We start from the raw sequence: 15,917 nt of genomic DNA, 5'->3' as shown, positions 1-15,917 counted from the left end.
GGTTGTGATGTGAATGGCTGCAGGACAGTGAAGATGGGGAAATTTCTCTCCTGTGGGGAAATACGGAGTTTTCCAACATCTTTCTAACTCCAGGAGAGATGGCAGATCTCATACTTCAGACAGTACATAGAGAACTCTTGAGTAATGCTTTCCTAACCATAACTGTGTGTTTGGGCACTTTCTGCAGAAAATGCTTCTCAAAGTGAGCTGCGAGATCTACTTTCAGAGTTCAGCCTTCTGAAACAGGTGAACCATCCTCATGTCATCAAACTTTATGGAGCCTGCAGTCAAGACGGTAAATAGTAGAAACTCGTTATTAAGGAAGGCAAAACCATCAAGCAGGAACCACTGCTTAATAATTGCTGAACACTTTTTAAATTTGCTGTTGGCTTTAAAAAATGAGGGACATATAAGTAAAACAATGTTTGAAGGGAAGGGGAAATGCTGATTCAGTGTAACCAAGCTTTCTTCCAGTGGTTTTTGTAAATGCACATTTTGATTCTGAAGCTATTTGAAATTAATTCTTTCCTGATCAATACATGTTTTTATATTATATTGATGCTCAGTGTTTTCAAATATGGGTTTTCAAGTTTAATTTTTATTATTGTTGCTATTATTTATACTAAAACAATGCAGAAAGACAACTACAGAATCCTTTTGTTAAAACATAGCTGGATACTCAGGCTGATACTCAGTCTTCCTCCACTGTCATAAAACTATTGTCTCCCTCTTGTTGTGAAATGATTGCTAAAAGCCACAGTCATTGGCACATATATTTCAAGGGAGAAGATCTTCAGACACATGTATTATAAACTGCCAGTGAAGCAAGTTTTGTTGTGCATAGGAACTGCTCTGAATAACTTCTGTTTGTTTTAAATGAAATTTCATGGCAACATTCTCTTCCCTTTGCATCTGCAGTTGTGCAGCCTAAAATCACAGTATGCATTCTGCAACCCCAGGCCAGTTCTGTTGCAAGTGGCACTTTCAGTTGTAGACAGAATATAATTCAGGAATGAGTCATCTGTGAGTCTTAGTGTGGTAATGAACCAACAGGGTGGGATTTTTTTTTCCCCAGTACAATGTATTTTTTCATCCCAAAGGAAGTGAATTGTTTCTGAGTCACAGGATTTTAATACATATCAAGTTGATTCATTAGTGTATGAGGTGGGAGGGCTTTGATACAGCAGACAAATGTATTTAGTGTTAAAGCACTGAGTAGGTATTACTCATGTGAGTAATGGGGAGGAGAAACTAATGGGTTGCAATGCCAGAATGTTGCTAAATGCTCTCAAAAGGCACTACTGGCATTAGCAGATGACTGGAGCTCAATATCGCACATTAAAGAAAATTTTTGATGTTTAATTTTTTTGAAAGTGTCTCTAAGTTAGGCTGTTTCACTGATCTGCTTTAGAAGAATGTTGTCTCTTTTTTTAATCTCAGATTATCTAGATGAGGAAATAAAGGCAAGATCCAACATTCTGCTTTGATTTAAGCTGAAACTCACTTTACATAGTGGGTGGAAGCTAAAAATATTTGATTCCATGGCTGATTCAGTGCCTTTTACATAAAAGCCAGAGGTGTCTGGAGCCTCTGTCTGTTCAAAACAGTGTGCTGATTAGAAGAGACTTTTTGAAAAGAAACCTAAAATGGCTATATATTGATGGTTTACTTACCAGTGTGTTTGTTTATTTCAGGCCCACTGTATTTAATTGTGGAATATGCTAAATATGGCTCCTTGCGCAGTTTTCTCAGGGAAAGTCGAAAAGTAGGACCAAGCTATGTGGGTAGTGATGGCAACAGAAATTCGAGTTATTTGGATAATCCTGATGACAGAGCCTTGACAATGGGAGATCTGATATCGTTTGCATGGCAAATATCACGAGGAATGCAGTACCTTGCAGAAATGAAGGTAGGGCAGTGTCGTAGTGAGCTGAGCATGTACTTGTGATAGACAGACATGTCATGTCAGCAGTTGGTTACTTCATATGAAGCATGAACACTATTTTTGTTTCCTTCCTAAAGCTTGTGCATCGTGATTTAGCAGCCAGAAACGTGTTGGTGGCAGAAGGGCGCAAAATGAAGATCTCTGATTTTGGCCTCTCACGTGATGTGTATGAAGAAGATTCGTATGTAAAGAGGAGCAAGGTACAGTGTATATGAAAAACGGTAGTGGAAATTATTGCCTAATCAAAAAAAAAGAATTTATACTGCAGAACTTGAGCATGGATGAAAAAGATAATATTTATTCTTATTTATCTCAATTTTAAAGAAATAAAAATGAAGCAAAATCATGAGCTTAATCAGTGGGACAGAAATAAATGTATGTGTAAAAGATGTACCATATTTAAGTCACTATTACCTCTTCCACTTCTTTTTGTTGTCAACAAGCCAATGTCAACAAACATTTCTAATATGTAAAAGTTAATTAAGAAAGGGTCACTATGATGATTAAAGTCTTGGAGTATCTGACTAGCAAGGAGAGGGTGACAGAGCTGGGTTTGTTTAGCCTTGAGAAAGTGGTCTCAGGGGATCTTACTGATATGTATAAATACTTGATAGGAGGGATTAAAGGGCCAGGCTCTTCTCATTGTGTCCCACTGACAGAGCAAGAGGCAATGGGAACAGTTTTATGTATGAAAAATCCCATTTAAAGAAAAGAAACAACTTCTTTACTGTAACAGTGATCGACCATTGCAACAGGCTGCCCAGAGAATCTCCATCCCTGGAGATACTTCAGAACCTGTCTGGAAATGGTCTCAGGAAACCTGCTGTGGCTGACCCAGCTCTGAACACAGGGTTGAGGTCCCTTCCCACATTGGTGGTTCTATGAGCCTGTGAAAAGTTGCAAGACAATATATAACAAGCAGGATGAGATCTACTGGTTTGTAAAAGCAATGTGCCAAATAGTCTGTAATACATTATTTCTTAAGGCTAGAGAATTCACACAGGATGCTTAAAAACAGCCTGTGATTTGTTAACAGAAATACAGAATAATGATACCCTTCTTCATGGCAGAAGTTTTTAACTATTAACATTTTTAGAGGCAGAGAGCAACCCATTTTTAAATGAGGGTGACCCTCTCAGTTTTCCAGTTCCTCATCACACTACATGAAAACACAAACAAACCCCCCATCTTTTTTCTCTGTCTCTTTCCCAATTTATAATTAAAAATATGAACAAAAAATCTCAAGGAGTCAAAAAAGTGTGGACAATTTATATAAAATCCTAATTTCAGGAATTATTACACCTATGCAGAAGACCTGAAGCAAATCCCTCTTAAAAACACTGCCAAATGTATGAAAGATGCCAAATCTTGATCAAAATGGTGCATCACAGGTCATGGTAGATCAGGAACTCATGATATCTGCCACAGGCTATTTAAAGCAATTGTGTTTTTCATGCCACTGTACATTGTTGTTGGGTGCCCAGATACAGTTCTGCCTTCTCGCAGTGCTCATGGCAGGAGACAGCATATTATGGTAACAGTTCACCTGCAGCACTATGAAAGGAAATTTGATGGAAAGACAAGTTGTTATAGCATTACTTTCCTACAAAAGAAATAGTCGAGCATAATAACTTGAGACAAAAAAAGATAATTTAAGGCTTGCTGTTTATACAGCAAGGCAAGTCCTGCTTTTTGCCTGTTTGCATCCACCTGTCACTGACATCAGCAAAACTTCCACAAGTTAATCCCAGACCAAATTGGGATGTTTAAGAACACAACTTTCTGTTGACTTTGGCAGAATTTAGTTCAGTTCCCTCTATGACTTAATATGAAGAGTTGCCAACAGATTATTTTTTTTTTGCATATGAAAATTTCAGAATTTAATGAAAAACTTTCCATAAACACTGTGAATTTTCAGTTTAGCTTTCCCTGCTTTTTCAGGCCAAGTTGTGTGAATGTTTCATAAATCAAAATAAGTTGTGAAGAAAAAAAACACCTTTAGAAGACATGATTACATGTAAAAGGGCTTTGCCGTGTTTGTTTAGCTATCTTCTGGTGTATGTGTTTTTACACTGATCTATCCAGTTGTTCTGTATTTTAAGAATGATGCATTTATATAAAGGCAGTTAGGCAGTTTCATTTTATTTGGTGGTGTCTTGGAGTATTGAATGTACTGTACCCTTTACTTTTGAGACACCCATTGCCATAGGTTGCCCAGGGATGTGGTGGCTGCCCCAACCTTGGCAGTGTCCAAGGCCAGGCTGGATGAGCCTTGAGCAACCTGATCTAGTGAGGAGGTGTCCCTGTCCATGGCAGGGGGAGTTGGGACGAGATGATCTGTAAGGTCCATTCCAACCCTTAAATTCTGTGATTCTATGATAGTGTTATTCAGAGCCTAAGAAGCATCTGTCTGCTTGCATAGGGAAAAGAAAAAGTTGAGAGGAAGGAAGAAGGGTAAGTTTCAAATCCTACTGAAACAGTTGTTGCATAGACAGATATGAATTTCATGAGAACGAGAAGGCATATGAATGCTAGTCATACTGCAAAGGTTATGAAACATCTTGGAAGTTTTGCAAATGTAGGTTTTCATGAATATCTGGGGTGGATTTCTCAGATTTTCTCAGTGAATTTCTGCTAGTGAAAAGTAGCAACTTGTTGATTGCATTTAGAAACTAGTAACCAAATATGTTTGTCCAGGTACAGTTCGTAATCCAAAGGTGTCTTTAACATCCAGATGTTACCATTTATGCATCATCCCTGATATAGATGAGATGACTCTTCTGTTCAGTCATCATTCCCCATCATTTTTGCATTTGTGCAGTTCAGAAACTCTTTCTTAAGAGGAGAGTTGAGTTGATCTGGCTGGAACTGGTGACCACCTGCAAAAACACCACACCACTTTATTGCACATAATTAGATTGCTCGAGTGTGATAAATGAAATAAATGAGTGATTTTAAAAACTCTTGCAGTGGTTCTTCTCACAGTTTTTCTTAGGAGATGCCAAATTGTTAAGTCTATTGGAAAATACAATAGTATGGCTAAAGTATCTTTTACCATTTTGATAATAAACACCTTGTTTTTTCATTTGGAGACTTAATTTTCTGATCAGTAATAGCAGTGTTGCTTTTTTACCTCCTAGGGTCGAATACCTGTGAAATGGATGGCCATAGAGTCCCTATTTGATCATATCTATACAACACAAAGTGATGTGTAAGTGTAAATTCTTGCATACTTTCTGGTTTGTGTACTTGTTTAAGGAGATGAGGGAGGAAGCACAAGGTACATAAGAGGCAAAGCTGTTACTCTTGCAAAGAAATATGATGAACAGAGTTTGGATGGCACCATCAGCTGGCAATGACATGTAAGATTTTTAATGTTTAATTAAATCTGAATAAAATATTATCAGATATTTATGTCCATAATTCTTGTTAATCAACAAGGGTTGGATCTGTTCATGTGACATGATTGCCTTTGAATATATAGGCACAAAATATTAGTCTTTGCTAAAGATAATGGTCATGCCTGAACTTCCCAGTTCTATTCATCACTTGTCTGTAACACTTACTGGCAGGTGAGGGAGGGATGGAGTGGAAGAAAGGAAGAAGAATTTAATGCCTGACCTCACTCCTACTGCAATCAGTGACAAAACTCCAATTAATTTTCATGACAGTCAGCTTAGACCTTAGGGGAATAATCTGGTTCCAGTGCCAGGATGCATATTCATTTGCATGATTAGGCAGACAGAGACTCTGAAGATGGATATGCTGATGTCTCCATCTGTGATGATGAGGTGGCAAAGCAACAACAGCTAAGCTGTTTTCATGTCTGATAAGCACAGAGCTAGGCAAAAGAGTGTTTCATTTCTTTCTCTCTGGGTTGAATGATGCTTGTGACTAGTCACCAGACAGACACTAAAACTAAGTGTTATTTATTTAGGGGAAAAACCTCTAACGGACTGTAAAAGCAGCAGTACTTATGCCTGATTTTTTGCTAATGTAGCATTTTGATACCTTCTAAGTCTCTCTTGAAAGAGGATCTGAGTAAAGTAACATTTTCATTAACCTCAAATAGAGTAAAACATACCAATCTCTGTGGTACTGTGCTTTGGGGGGAAAACCACTTTGATAATAGCAGTGGGTCCAAATAGGAACCTTCTGATTTGTAATTTTAAAATTACTTACATTCACTTGTACTCTTTGGTTTGTAGGTCAGAGCAGATTTAGTGAAATAAAATATTTTGCATGCATTGGAAATTTCTTACAAAATTAATTTTCAAAATATTTTCTTTTACTTTGTTTCGATTAGAGTAACAAAAAAGATTGGGTTAATTCTTTGGAGAATGTCAGTTCTACTTAGGAATTCTTACAGGTTTTTCGGGGCCTCTTTTTATCCTCCCCAGAGCATCCATTGTCTTGACTTGCTTCTCTACAATTACTTTTCTCAGAAAATTGTTAAAATTCCTTTTAAAACTTCTTAGGATGTTTTTAATTTCTCTATTTTCTTCAAAACAGTTTTGTCACTATGGTTTGAGGCCAGAACAGATTGTCTTTTCATGTAACTGCCTCTTTGATTGCTGATAGATCTTCCAGGTCCAATGTCATTCCTTCCCATTTGTTTTCCTGATGAGCTGCAATGAAGTAAACCCAGGAGCCTATTTCTTGTGCATGTGTTACACCAGCACGCAGAGATTGCCTAGCTGGCATCAAGCAAGCCAACTCAGAGCCTTGGGCAGTGTTCTGGTGCTGTGTAGCTTTCCTGCTTCCCAGATCTGGATTACTCTCTCTGTGTAAAGCCATGCTGATTCACCAGCTTTCTTGGAGATGCATCAGGAATTCTTACCAGAGCACTGCATTGTGCTTTGTCAGTCTGCTTCAGTGCAAGAGCACAAAGGGTCTGAATATCTGCCACGTGTACACAGTGTCTTTGACTCACTTGCAGGGTCACCTTCACTATTCATGTATGAGTGTTGTAGAGCAGCTCCTAGTTTAGCCAAGTACTGAGTGTAGAGCAGCTCCTAGTTTAGCCAAGTCCCTACACAGCAGTACTGAGACACATGCAGAGTGGCAAAGCACTCACCAGCACTAGGTTCCATGGATGCCATTTCAACAGTAGCAGTGATAAAAGAAGTACTTTTTTTCCCAGTATTGATTGTTATTTTTAGATAATTACACTCACTGAACATACTATTTTATGGTTGTTCTTTGCTGTGTGTCGTGATGAATTATAGTTTAGGTGAACATATTAATCAACAACCATTCCATTATGCTCTTTTTTCTGATATTCTGTGTGTCTGTTTTCCAGCCTCTTCCTTCTAAAGCAGTTCTATATAGTTAGTGGTTAGCAGAGCTTAATAACAGTACCATTTGCCAGCATTTACAAAACTCCCATTTTTGCTTTGGATGTCAATGACATCAGTGGAAAACTAGCCTACTGTCTGCCACTTCACATACTTTTTTCTTTCCTGTCTTTTTCTGATCATATTTTTATTCAGCAATAAACATAACATGGTGGGAAATTTTTCATCTGTCATTTGTATAATGATTTTGAAAGTATTGCAGCATTCTACAAGATTCTATTCTAATACGCCCATTTACTAAATGACTTTAATTAAGAAATTATTCATTTGATCCCTCCTTCCTTATTCTGTAAAATTCCTCTTAAGCAGAAGTGGATTTTAAAATAAAACCTGCCACGCTCCAAAGTTTATTTGAATTAATCATGGACAGAATTATAACCTGATGGCAGAGCATAATTGGCTTCAAAAAGGGTATGAGGAGAAATATTAATAAAGTATATGAAAATGCTAGAAATATTCATAAGCTTTCAAGAATGTGCAGAGTGATTAAAAATTAATTCAGTGAATGGCATTAGGGAGGAGAATGGCAGCATACCACTTAGGTCTGCATGAAAGTCACTTCGGCTTCTCTTGACCATTTTCAAAGACTTATTCCTCTACTTTTGGGGTTACCATTGTTCTTTAAAATGTGAGAAGCACAGGTGGAATGTAGTCAGACAGGAGGTGATGGATTTGGCTGACGTTCTGAGATGGAATTTTCATAGGGAATTAGACACTGCTGTTTGATTTGGCATTAGGTGTGTAACACTTCCTAAAATTTTCTTCAAAAGTGGAATTTTCAGAGAAATTACCCAAAGCTAGCATTTGCCATAAATCGTATGCAGTTTTTCTTCCAGATGCATCTTACCCAAAGCTAGCATTTGCCATAAATTGTCTGCAGTTTTTCTTCCAGATGCATCCCATTGAGCATCTCCTTTGAGTGAAACACTGTTGGCTGGTTTCCTTCATTTTGAACATCCAGATTTTGGCAGTTCTGTCAGTTGGGCAGATTCCGAATAATTTGTAGCTTCTTTGTGTCTCAAGAAAGCCTTCCACTAAGGAAAGAAAAACAATTTTGCCTTGCCTTGCTTCTCCTGGCTTGCTCTCCAAAAGTGGACTAATTTAAATAAGTATTTCTAACCTATTGCACAAGGTCTTTCTGCTTGAGCTCATCAATTAAGTAGGTTTAAGAAGCCACCATTTCTTCTGTTCATTTCAGAAAATAGTTTCTTCTGTCCTATATCAAACTTTATTTTTGGCATTTGGTATTTCCAGAATAAATTCCTTCCTCTTCTTTCATCAACTCTAAGAAGAAAATTAAGTCTCGAATCATGGAAGGAGACCTGCTGAAATCAAAGGTGTTGCTTATGATTGAAATAAACATCATAGTCAAGGCAGGAAACCAGTCCCTTATTAACTACGTAAATTATAAAAAAAGTTATAATAGTTAAAAAAAAGTTATTTCTGAATAGGGCTATAAGGGCTGATTAGGGAGGTTAGACTCCCTCTGTAGCCAAAGGAAAAAGAGAGGTACCTGCAGGAGCACTGTACAGAAGAGCACCAAGCCTTTGTGCTGGGTCACTATGGGAAGAATTGTCTCTTCCTGGTGTCTAAAGATAGGCCTTCCCAGGATATAGCTAGCTTTTGCCAATGGATAAAAGAGTGGTATCCCTTTTCCTGCTGTCTTGGTTGCTGATATTTGGAACAAGGATGGCCCTGTATGCATCCCTATGGCCCCTCTGGCTCGGCAGTGTCTTGAATTTTGTTGGGGTCTGAAAACGCTAGAAAAAGATTTGTTGGATGGCCTACCACTCTAAATAAAAAGTCATTTTGTCTTTTTCAGATGGTCATTTGGAGTTCTGCTGTGGGAGATTGTTACTTTGGGAGGTAATCCCTACCCTGGTATTGCTCCTGAAAGACTCTTTAACCTCCTGAAAACAGGCTATAGAATGGAGAGACCAGAAAACTGCAGTGAAGAAATGTAAGTAGCTCTTGGTCTGATTAGATTCATAAAGCATCTCTTTGATAAATTCACTTTTAAAAAAAGGTTTAAATAAATTCAATATATATACTATTCTGTGTATCTCAGAGATATAGTAAAAATATGTAGTTCTTGAAAGAGTATTATGACATTAGTGAACAGTAAAGTGCAGGAAAAGAATTGCCAACAGAATGCCTACAGGTATATCCAAGATATTTGTAGGATATTGAATAGCATGCTTGCCAAACAATTCAAAAAGTTCTAACATTGAAAACCTTTGAGAGTGAGGGAAGGAGGAAAATTTCATAAAACACAGTGCTGGCTGAAATAGTCAAGAAAATGATTCAGTACTTTTCTATGAATGAGACAGATGTTCCATCCACAGTCATTGTCTATTAGTTGTCCTGCCATTACAGAGGATAAATGATACCTTGACCCAGAAATCTATACCCTAGAAGACATAAATTTTCCATGACTTGATAAGTCCATGGCAATTTCTTTCCTATTTGGAGACAGTTCATAATTTGTTGGCTGATTTATTAACATGCTCCCCACATGAAATACCTTCTGTCTGTAGTCTTCCATGGCTTTTAGAGATGAGGCATGATTTTATATTCAGCCTGGAAATCTGGTCATAGTTGCAGGTTTTTTGAAAGTTACCAGGCTGTAATCACTATGACAACTCTTTTGACTGATTCTCAATAGGAAGGATGCTTTGGCCACATCCAGGCTGAGAGAATATAAGGGAAATAGTAAATTATTTTTTATAATATAGAGGAAAAAGGCATTAAATATTTCTGAATTTAGAGCAGTATAGAAGTTTACAAGTGTGATTGGCAAGTGTCATCTAGGAAATGTATTATATATTTTTGTTTCAAATGGGGAGTAAGGCCTTATTTCTAAAACACGTGATATCATTGATAATTATTAGGTTAGGCAAGCTGACCATGTCTGAGTTTCCTTCTTTTTTTTTTAGTCAAGCCACATCATGATTTTCTAATGTTTTTGAGATTTTTTTGTTTTACTCAGAAATCCTTCTGAAAGCCTGTGAAAGGCCACTTTTAAGGAGCATTTTTCTTAAATTGCACTCTCTGCTTTACCCAGTCAAGTAAGAGAGAGATCATGGATGAAGGCAAAAAATGCAGTGCTTTTCAACAGCTTGGTATAGTTCTCATAGACAACTATTTCCACAATTAGAGCACTTATGTGACTAGATCACTTAGTCCTGAAAACACTTGCGGTAGAAAACCAACATGAGTGGCAGAGGTTGGAGGATTACACATCGAGAACTTGGTCAACGTCTGTCTGATAGTCACTTGGCTATAAGACTTTAATTCTGTTCCCTTTCCTTGCCACACTGTGCTATAGAAGCCTGTTAAAGACAGAATAAAAATATATGTAATCAAAATAACAGTAATAGTAGCAATCAAAAGAACATCAGTTTGTGCAGATAGTCTGAAGTTAGGCTTCACTTTGAAGAAAAGTTTGCTGAAACTTTTAAGAATTTAAACAAATGAACAAAATTCTACTTTCTGGTATAACAGAGTTTTCCAGGCTGTTACACAAACTTCTTCAATGTCATATGCAAACAAAATGAATTTGAAATCTGGCATGCTGCCTACGTGTGAGGTAGTCTCTTGAGAAAGTGAGAATAGAGAAAGAAACATAGGGCTACAGTCCTTCAAGGACAGCCAAGGGCATAATAATTTAAATTCATAAAGACTCATGAAAATAAAAGCCCTTTCTTTTGAATGTCAGTTGTTAATTCAAGGGAACATTTAACAGAACACACAACAAAGACTGATGTACTTGTGGATGGCCTTCATGCTACAGTTCAGCTTCAGTACTATAAATTCTTTCAGCAGAAGGAGGTCCCACTTCTAACAGTTTGGGCTTTTTCTCATCTTGCGTCGGGTCCCAGGTACAACCTCATGTTGCGCTGTTGGAAGCAAGAACCTGATAAAAGACCAACATTTGCTGAGATCAGCAAGGAACTAGAGAAAATGATGGTGAAGAGTAGGGTAAGTGTGGAAAGCATGCATTTTGAAAGTTTCTGTGATCATCTGAGTTTGAATTTACAGCAATGATTTTTTTATTTTAAAGCAGAGTAAGTTACTTTTCATCAAATCTTGAAGCATTTACAAGTTTCTTCCAAAACTGCTCTTTGAAAGCAGTACTACTTCTTACAGTGGCTTTGGTGACTTCAGCCTGAACTGCAGATGGGTGATCCTTAGTCTGTCTAGCTTCTTTAATAATAATAATAATTTTAAAATTCCACTCCTGAATAAATAACCCTAGGGAGCCAGAACTAGAAGAATGCAATATTTCATGGAATGAGAGAGATGAAAGCTGTATGATTCCACCATTCTAAGTTATTTTATTATAATCCTGTATAGAGTTTCTTTGAATGAATGGACACTGAGATCTAAAAATAAGTCCAGCTTGCATATATTTATAACCAGTATACATACCTATTTGCATGTAAACACTTTATTATTTTTTTAAATCTTCTGGTTAGGGGAAGGAGGGCAGTTACAAATGAAAAACAGAGGAAAGAAGAGCAGCCCTCATCATCAGATTTGACAATGTGATGGCAGTTACATTGGACAAAAAGGACTAATAAACAAATGGGAATAATATTCTTCAGAATGTGAATAAAAAAAAAGTTTTAAATCAAAAATGGCACAGTAAAAGGTTATAGGCTGTACATTAAATCACTCTGACTTGTAAACCACTATCTTACAGGTGCTGAGAATCCAAATTAAGCTTGACAGATTAATCATTTGTCTTTTTGCCTTTCTGAATGAAAAATTCTGAAGAATTTTCCATTAATAAAATTGAGTAACTTTACCTTTTTAAAGTTCAATTTCAGTAAATTTCCAAAGGAGAAGCCATTTTGAAAGTAATAGGTATCTTTTAGGTTAGTTGAAAATGCTTCGCATTTCATTTTTGCATCAAAGCAATTCAGCAGCTTAGGTGAAAATCAGTGAAATCTTACAGTTGACCTAAATATTTATAACAGCAACAAAAGCTATATTTAGCAATATTTATGTAGTTAATTCTATACATTGTTATGTAATATCTTTTGTAACATGATTATGAGATCTGAGTACCTTCTCTTTCAAGCGCATACACTCATCGACACAGACATATTTCAGGCATACATATGTATCAGGCATACCAGAAACTCAAGGTCAAACAAATCAGCTCAGCCCTTTCATTTCTTGGCTATTTTACTGATGTGCAGAATTAAGTGGGGGAAGTGTTACCACGTCTCTAGCATGTCTAGTGTTCAGGCAAATCAGATGCTTCCAAAGATGCTGTGGTTGCTGAAAAAGGGAGAGCCTGCTCAGGTGCCAGAGGTTCTGTCTATGCAGTGGGATCTGTAGCTCCTTGTTTGAAACAAACCAGATGCACATTTAGCCTTTATACCCAAACAGCAACACTGCCACATATGTTAACCCAGCTTTTTCTGTATTCACTTCTCAGGACTACTTAGATCTTGCAGCTTCCACACCTTCTGATTCCTTACTCTATGATGATGGGCTCTCAGAAGAGGAGACACCACTCGTGGACTGTAATAATGCTCCCCTCCCTCGAACCCTCCCTTCCACATGGATTGAAAACAAACTCTATGGTAGAATTTCACATGCATTTACTAGATTCTAGCAACACAAAAAAAAAAAAGTTGATTTTTCTTCTGCACTGTTCTCAGACTCTGTAACCCCATTACAGTGTTTCTTGTCTGAATGAAGCCAATCAAAATTTGCTTGGAAGCTTCTTTTGGATTTTTTTTGTTTGTTTGTTTTTTTCTTTTGGTAAATGTCAATGTTTGCATCAGGATCATCCTTTAGTCATTTTGCAGCTGTGTTTAAAATAAACATTTTTAAAAGGATGTGAAAATAAGTAAAATTACTAGATATCATACAGTAAAAGAAAAAAAAAGATCAGGGAAGTATTCTCAGGGGAAATATAAAATGCTAATGTGTATCTAATTCAACTAACCTGTTGGGGGAGGCTAGGATTGTTTAAAGTATGTTATATTCTGCACCTCTGATTTAAGCAATAGATTTTTTTTCTTTAAATACTGTTTTTTGACATAACTCCATGGTAGGGCCCATCTGCAACATTTTTCATTTATTAAGATGGGTTGCTACATTTCAGATGCTGTTAATGCTTTCTGGATCCATAAGCTGAAATGTCTATTTAATGTATCATAAGATGAAACCAGAGTATTATATACAGAAGGTAGAAATGCTGTATATAAATATTATATGCAGACTAAATTGACATGTAAAATCCTTTGAAAATTTAATTCACAATGAGCATTTTGAAAATACATTCAGCTGTTTTCACGTCCTTTGATTTGTTATGAACATGTCAGTACTAAACCTTGACCGAACGATGTAGCAAGTGTTTTTAAAAAGAACATATGCTTTCATATTGTGATGGTGAGATGGACAGTAAAACTGGTTCTTGCCAAAACTCCTACATTTTGTCTCCTGATTAAATATGCTACATGGTTTTAGATATTTAGTAACATCACAGATATTTTTTCATTCTTCAAGCAGTATGACTTTTCAAAAGTTGGATCTTTTAGTTTAAAAGTTGCCATTAATATATGGCTTTGGGTCTGTTTTTGATCTATACCTTAGCTAATATTTTCTTTAGTAGGTTCCCCCAACTCACATTGACTTTGGGGCACTTAAGGGGTCAGATTGTTAAAAGAACAAAGCAGCAGAAAAAGCTGCCACAAGGTTGATGGCAGATGCTGAATGCTTAATAAGCAGCAAAATCAGATTTCTGTTTTTGAAAATCTCGACCCTGGTATGGTTCTGTGCTTGTACAGCTGAATCAACATGGTGCTAAGCACTCTGCATCCATATTGGTGATTGCTTGAGCCTGAACTGAGAAACAGTTACTGGACTTTATGCAGATAATTACATGCCTGAAGTACCAAGTTTAAATGCTGAACCAAGACAAGAGTGCTCAGCACTTTGTTGGACTTCGCTCAGTTGTGCTTCTGGGATTTCCTGAAATTAAGCAGGGGTTCCCTGCTGAGGGTGTGAGAGTGTTCCCAGAACCTCACTGAAGCCAAAGGCAAGGCACCCATTAAAGTAACTGGAAATACTGTCAGCCAGTGGAATGGACGTTGGATCCTGTCCCAAATAGGTTTATTAATTCTTGGAGCATTTCCTGTACAGCAAGAACTTCCTCTTGCAAAGCAGTATATTGCTACATGATTGTCAAAAAATAAAATTATGGAAAGTTGAAGGCTCATGAGAAGAAAAATTGCAGCTTTTTATTATGCACATGTGCATGCACGCACACTATTTATCGAGTAAGCACTTTATTTTTTCAGGGATTTTGCCTACATCTGAATTTGTGCTTGAGGGATTTTGAAACATCATTTATATGAATTGATTTGGGACAAAACCCAGTGGACTGGCTTAAAATATTGAAGGGAGTTTTGCCAAGGGCCTTACTGTCTGCACATGAAGTTATTGTTCTTCAGTGCAGAAAAAATTATCTGTTTTCATTTTTAGGCATGTCATACCCGAACTGGCCTGAGGAGAGCCCCGTTCCACTCACAAGATTCGATGGCACTAACTCTGTGTTTTCAAGATATGCAAATGATAGTGTATATGCTAACTGGATGGTTTCACACTCAGCGGCAAAATTTATGGACAAGTTTGATAGCTAAAATTTTCTTTGTGAAAGGTAATGGACTCCTGAGGAGAACAAAGAGGCAAAGAATGGGAAGTCCATTGGTTCGTTCTTTGTACAGTCAACAACTACCTTTTCAATTGGCAAACCCTTTTATTGGTAGTTTTAAAAGTGTGTTATTCATGCTGAAGACTATAACTGGTACTTCCCCCTTTCAAAAAACATATCAAGCTGGATAAGAGTTGTAGTTCCAGTACTTCTTTCTAGATTGCCATTTTGCATATGGTTCCACTTGGCAACTTCTTACTGCAAATGGCCTTGCACTTCATTCTTGACGATTTTTAGACTAACCATCCTGTCTTACAGCTTTCTTGGATGGGAAAACGTACTTGAACTGCTGCTTTTATAGTGGCTGTTAGCATATGACCACTTGATCTAAGCAGGAAGCACAAACAATATATGGAAGGGAGGGGGGAAACAGGCTCCAAAGTTACTGAGCTTGCTATCAAATGACAAGTGTTATGATGATGTTGGCACTAACAAAGCTTGTATCTTGGTTTGGAGGGAAACATTAAGTAACTCAGTAGAGGACTTGAGATTCAACATTTGAAGTCTTGTAAAATGTATTGTCTTGTCTTAATGAGATGAGAATTTGTTTTATTAGTCCTGACTTCTCTTACCTTTAGCACAATAGAGATAAATTTGATACAAGATAAGTTGTATAGACTGATGGCAATCAAGAGTGTTCATCTGACACAATTTACTTTCCATCACCTGCATTATTAGTAATGCTAAAACATACAATCTTGTAGAATCATAATTTATCTTATGAGTTAAAAATAGACTATACACGATTTTTAGACTGAATTCATAGAATAGAAGAGTAGAATCATAGAATGATTTGGGTGGGATGAGAACTTAGAGATCATCTAGTTCTAGCCCCACTGCCATGGGCAGGGACCCCCTCCACTAAACCAGGTTGCTCAAA

At 37.1% G+C, this 15,917-nt stretch overlaps 1 protein-coding gene across 1 annotated transcript in view; it reads left to right on the top strand.

Annotated features, from left to right (window-relative positions):
• RET (ret proto-oncogene) overlaps positions 1-15,805 on the top strand; it is a gene marked incomplete at its 5' end in the record, with an annotated part of 36,925 nt that extends 21,120 nt beyond the window's left edge. Inside the window, 8 exons of the mRNA XM_009074904.1 lie at positions 188-295; positions 1,695-1,909; positions 2,023-2,145; positions 5,086-5,156; positions 9,125-9,262; positions 11,184-11,283; positions 12,752-12,899; positions 14,809-15,805. Of these exons, the coding sequence (XP_009073152.1) occupies positions 188-295; positions 1,695-1,909; positions 2,023-2,145; positions 5,086-5,156; positions 9,125-9,262; positions 11,184-11,283; positions 12,752-12,899; positions 14,809-14,966 (1,061 nt within the window). The remainder of the gene's footprint in view (positions 1-187; positions 296-1,694; positions 1,910-2,022; positions 2,146-5,085; positions 5,157-9,124; positions 9,263-11,183; positions 11,284-12,751; positions 12,900-14,808) is intronic.
• Positions 15,806-15,917: the final 112 nt, after the last annotated feature.

This window comes from Acanthisitta chloris, unplaced genomic scaffold (genome assembly GCF_000695815.1).
Source record: "Acanthisitta chloris isolate BGI_N310 unplaced genomic scaffold, ASM69581v1 scaffold14345, whole genome shotgun sequence".
NCBI classification, from domain to species: Eukaryota; Metazoa; Chordata; class Aves; order Passeriformes; family Acanthisittidae; genus Acanthisitta; species Acanthisitta chloris.
Note: the sequence above shows the minus strand (reverse complement) of the source record. Positions and strands in the feature narration are given on the sequence as shown.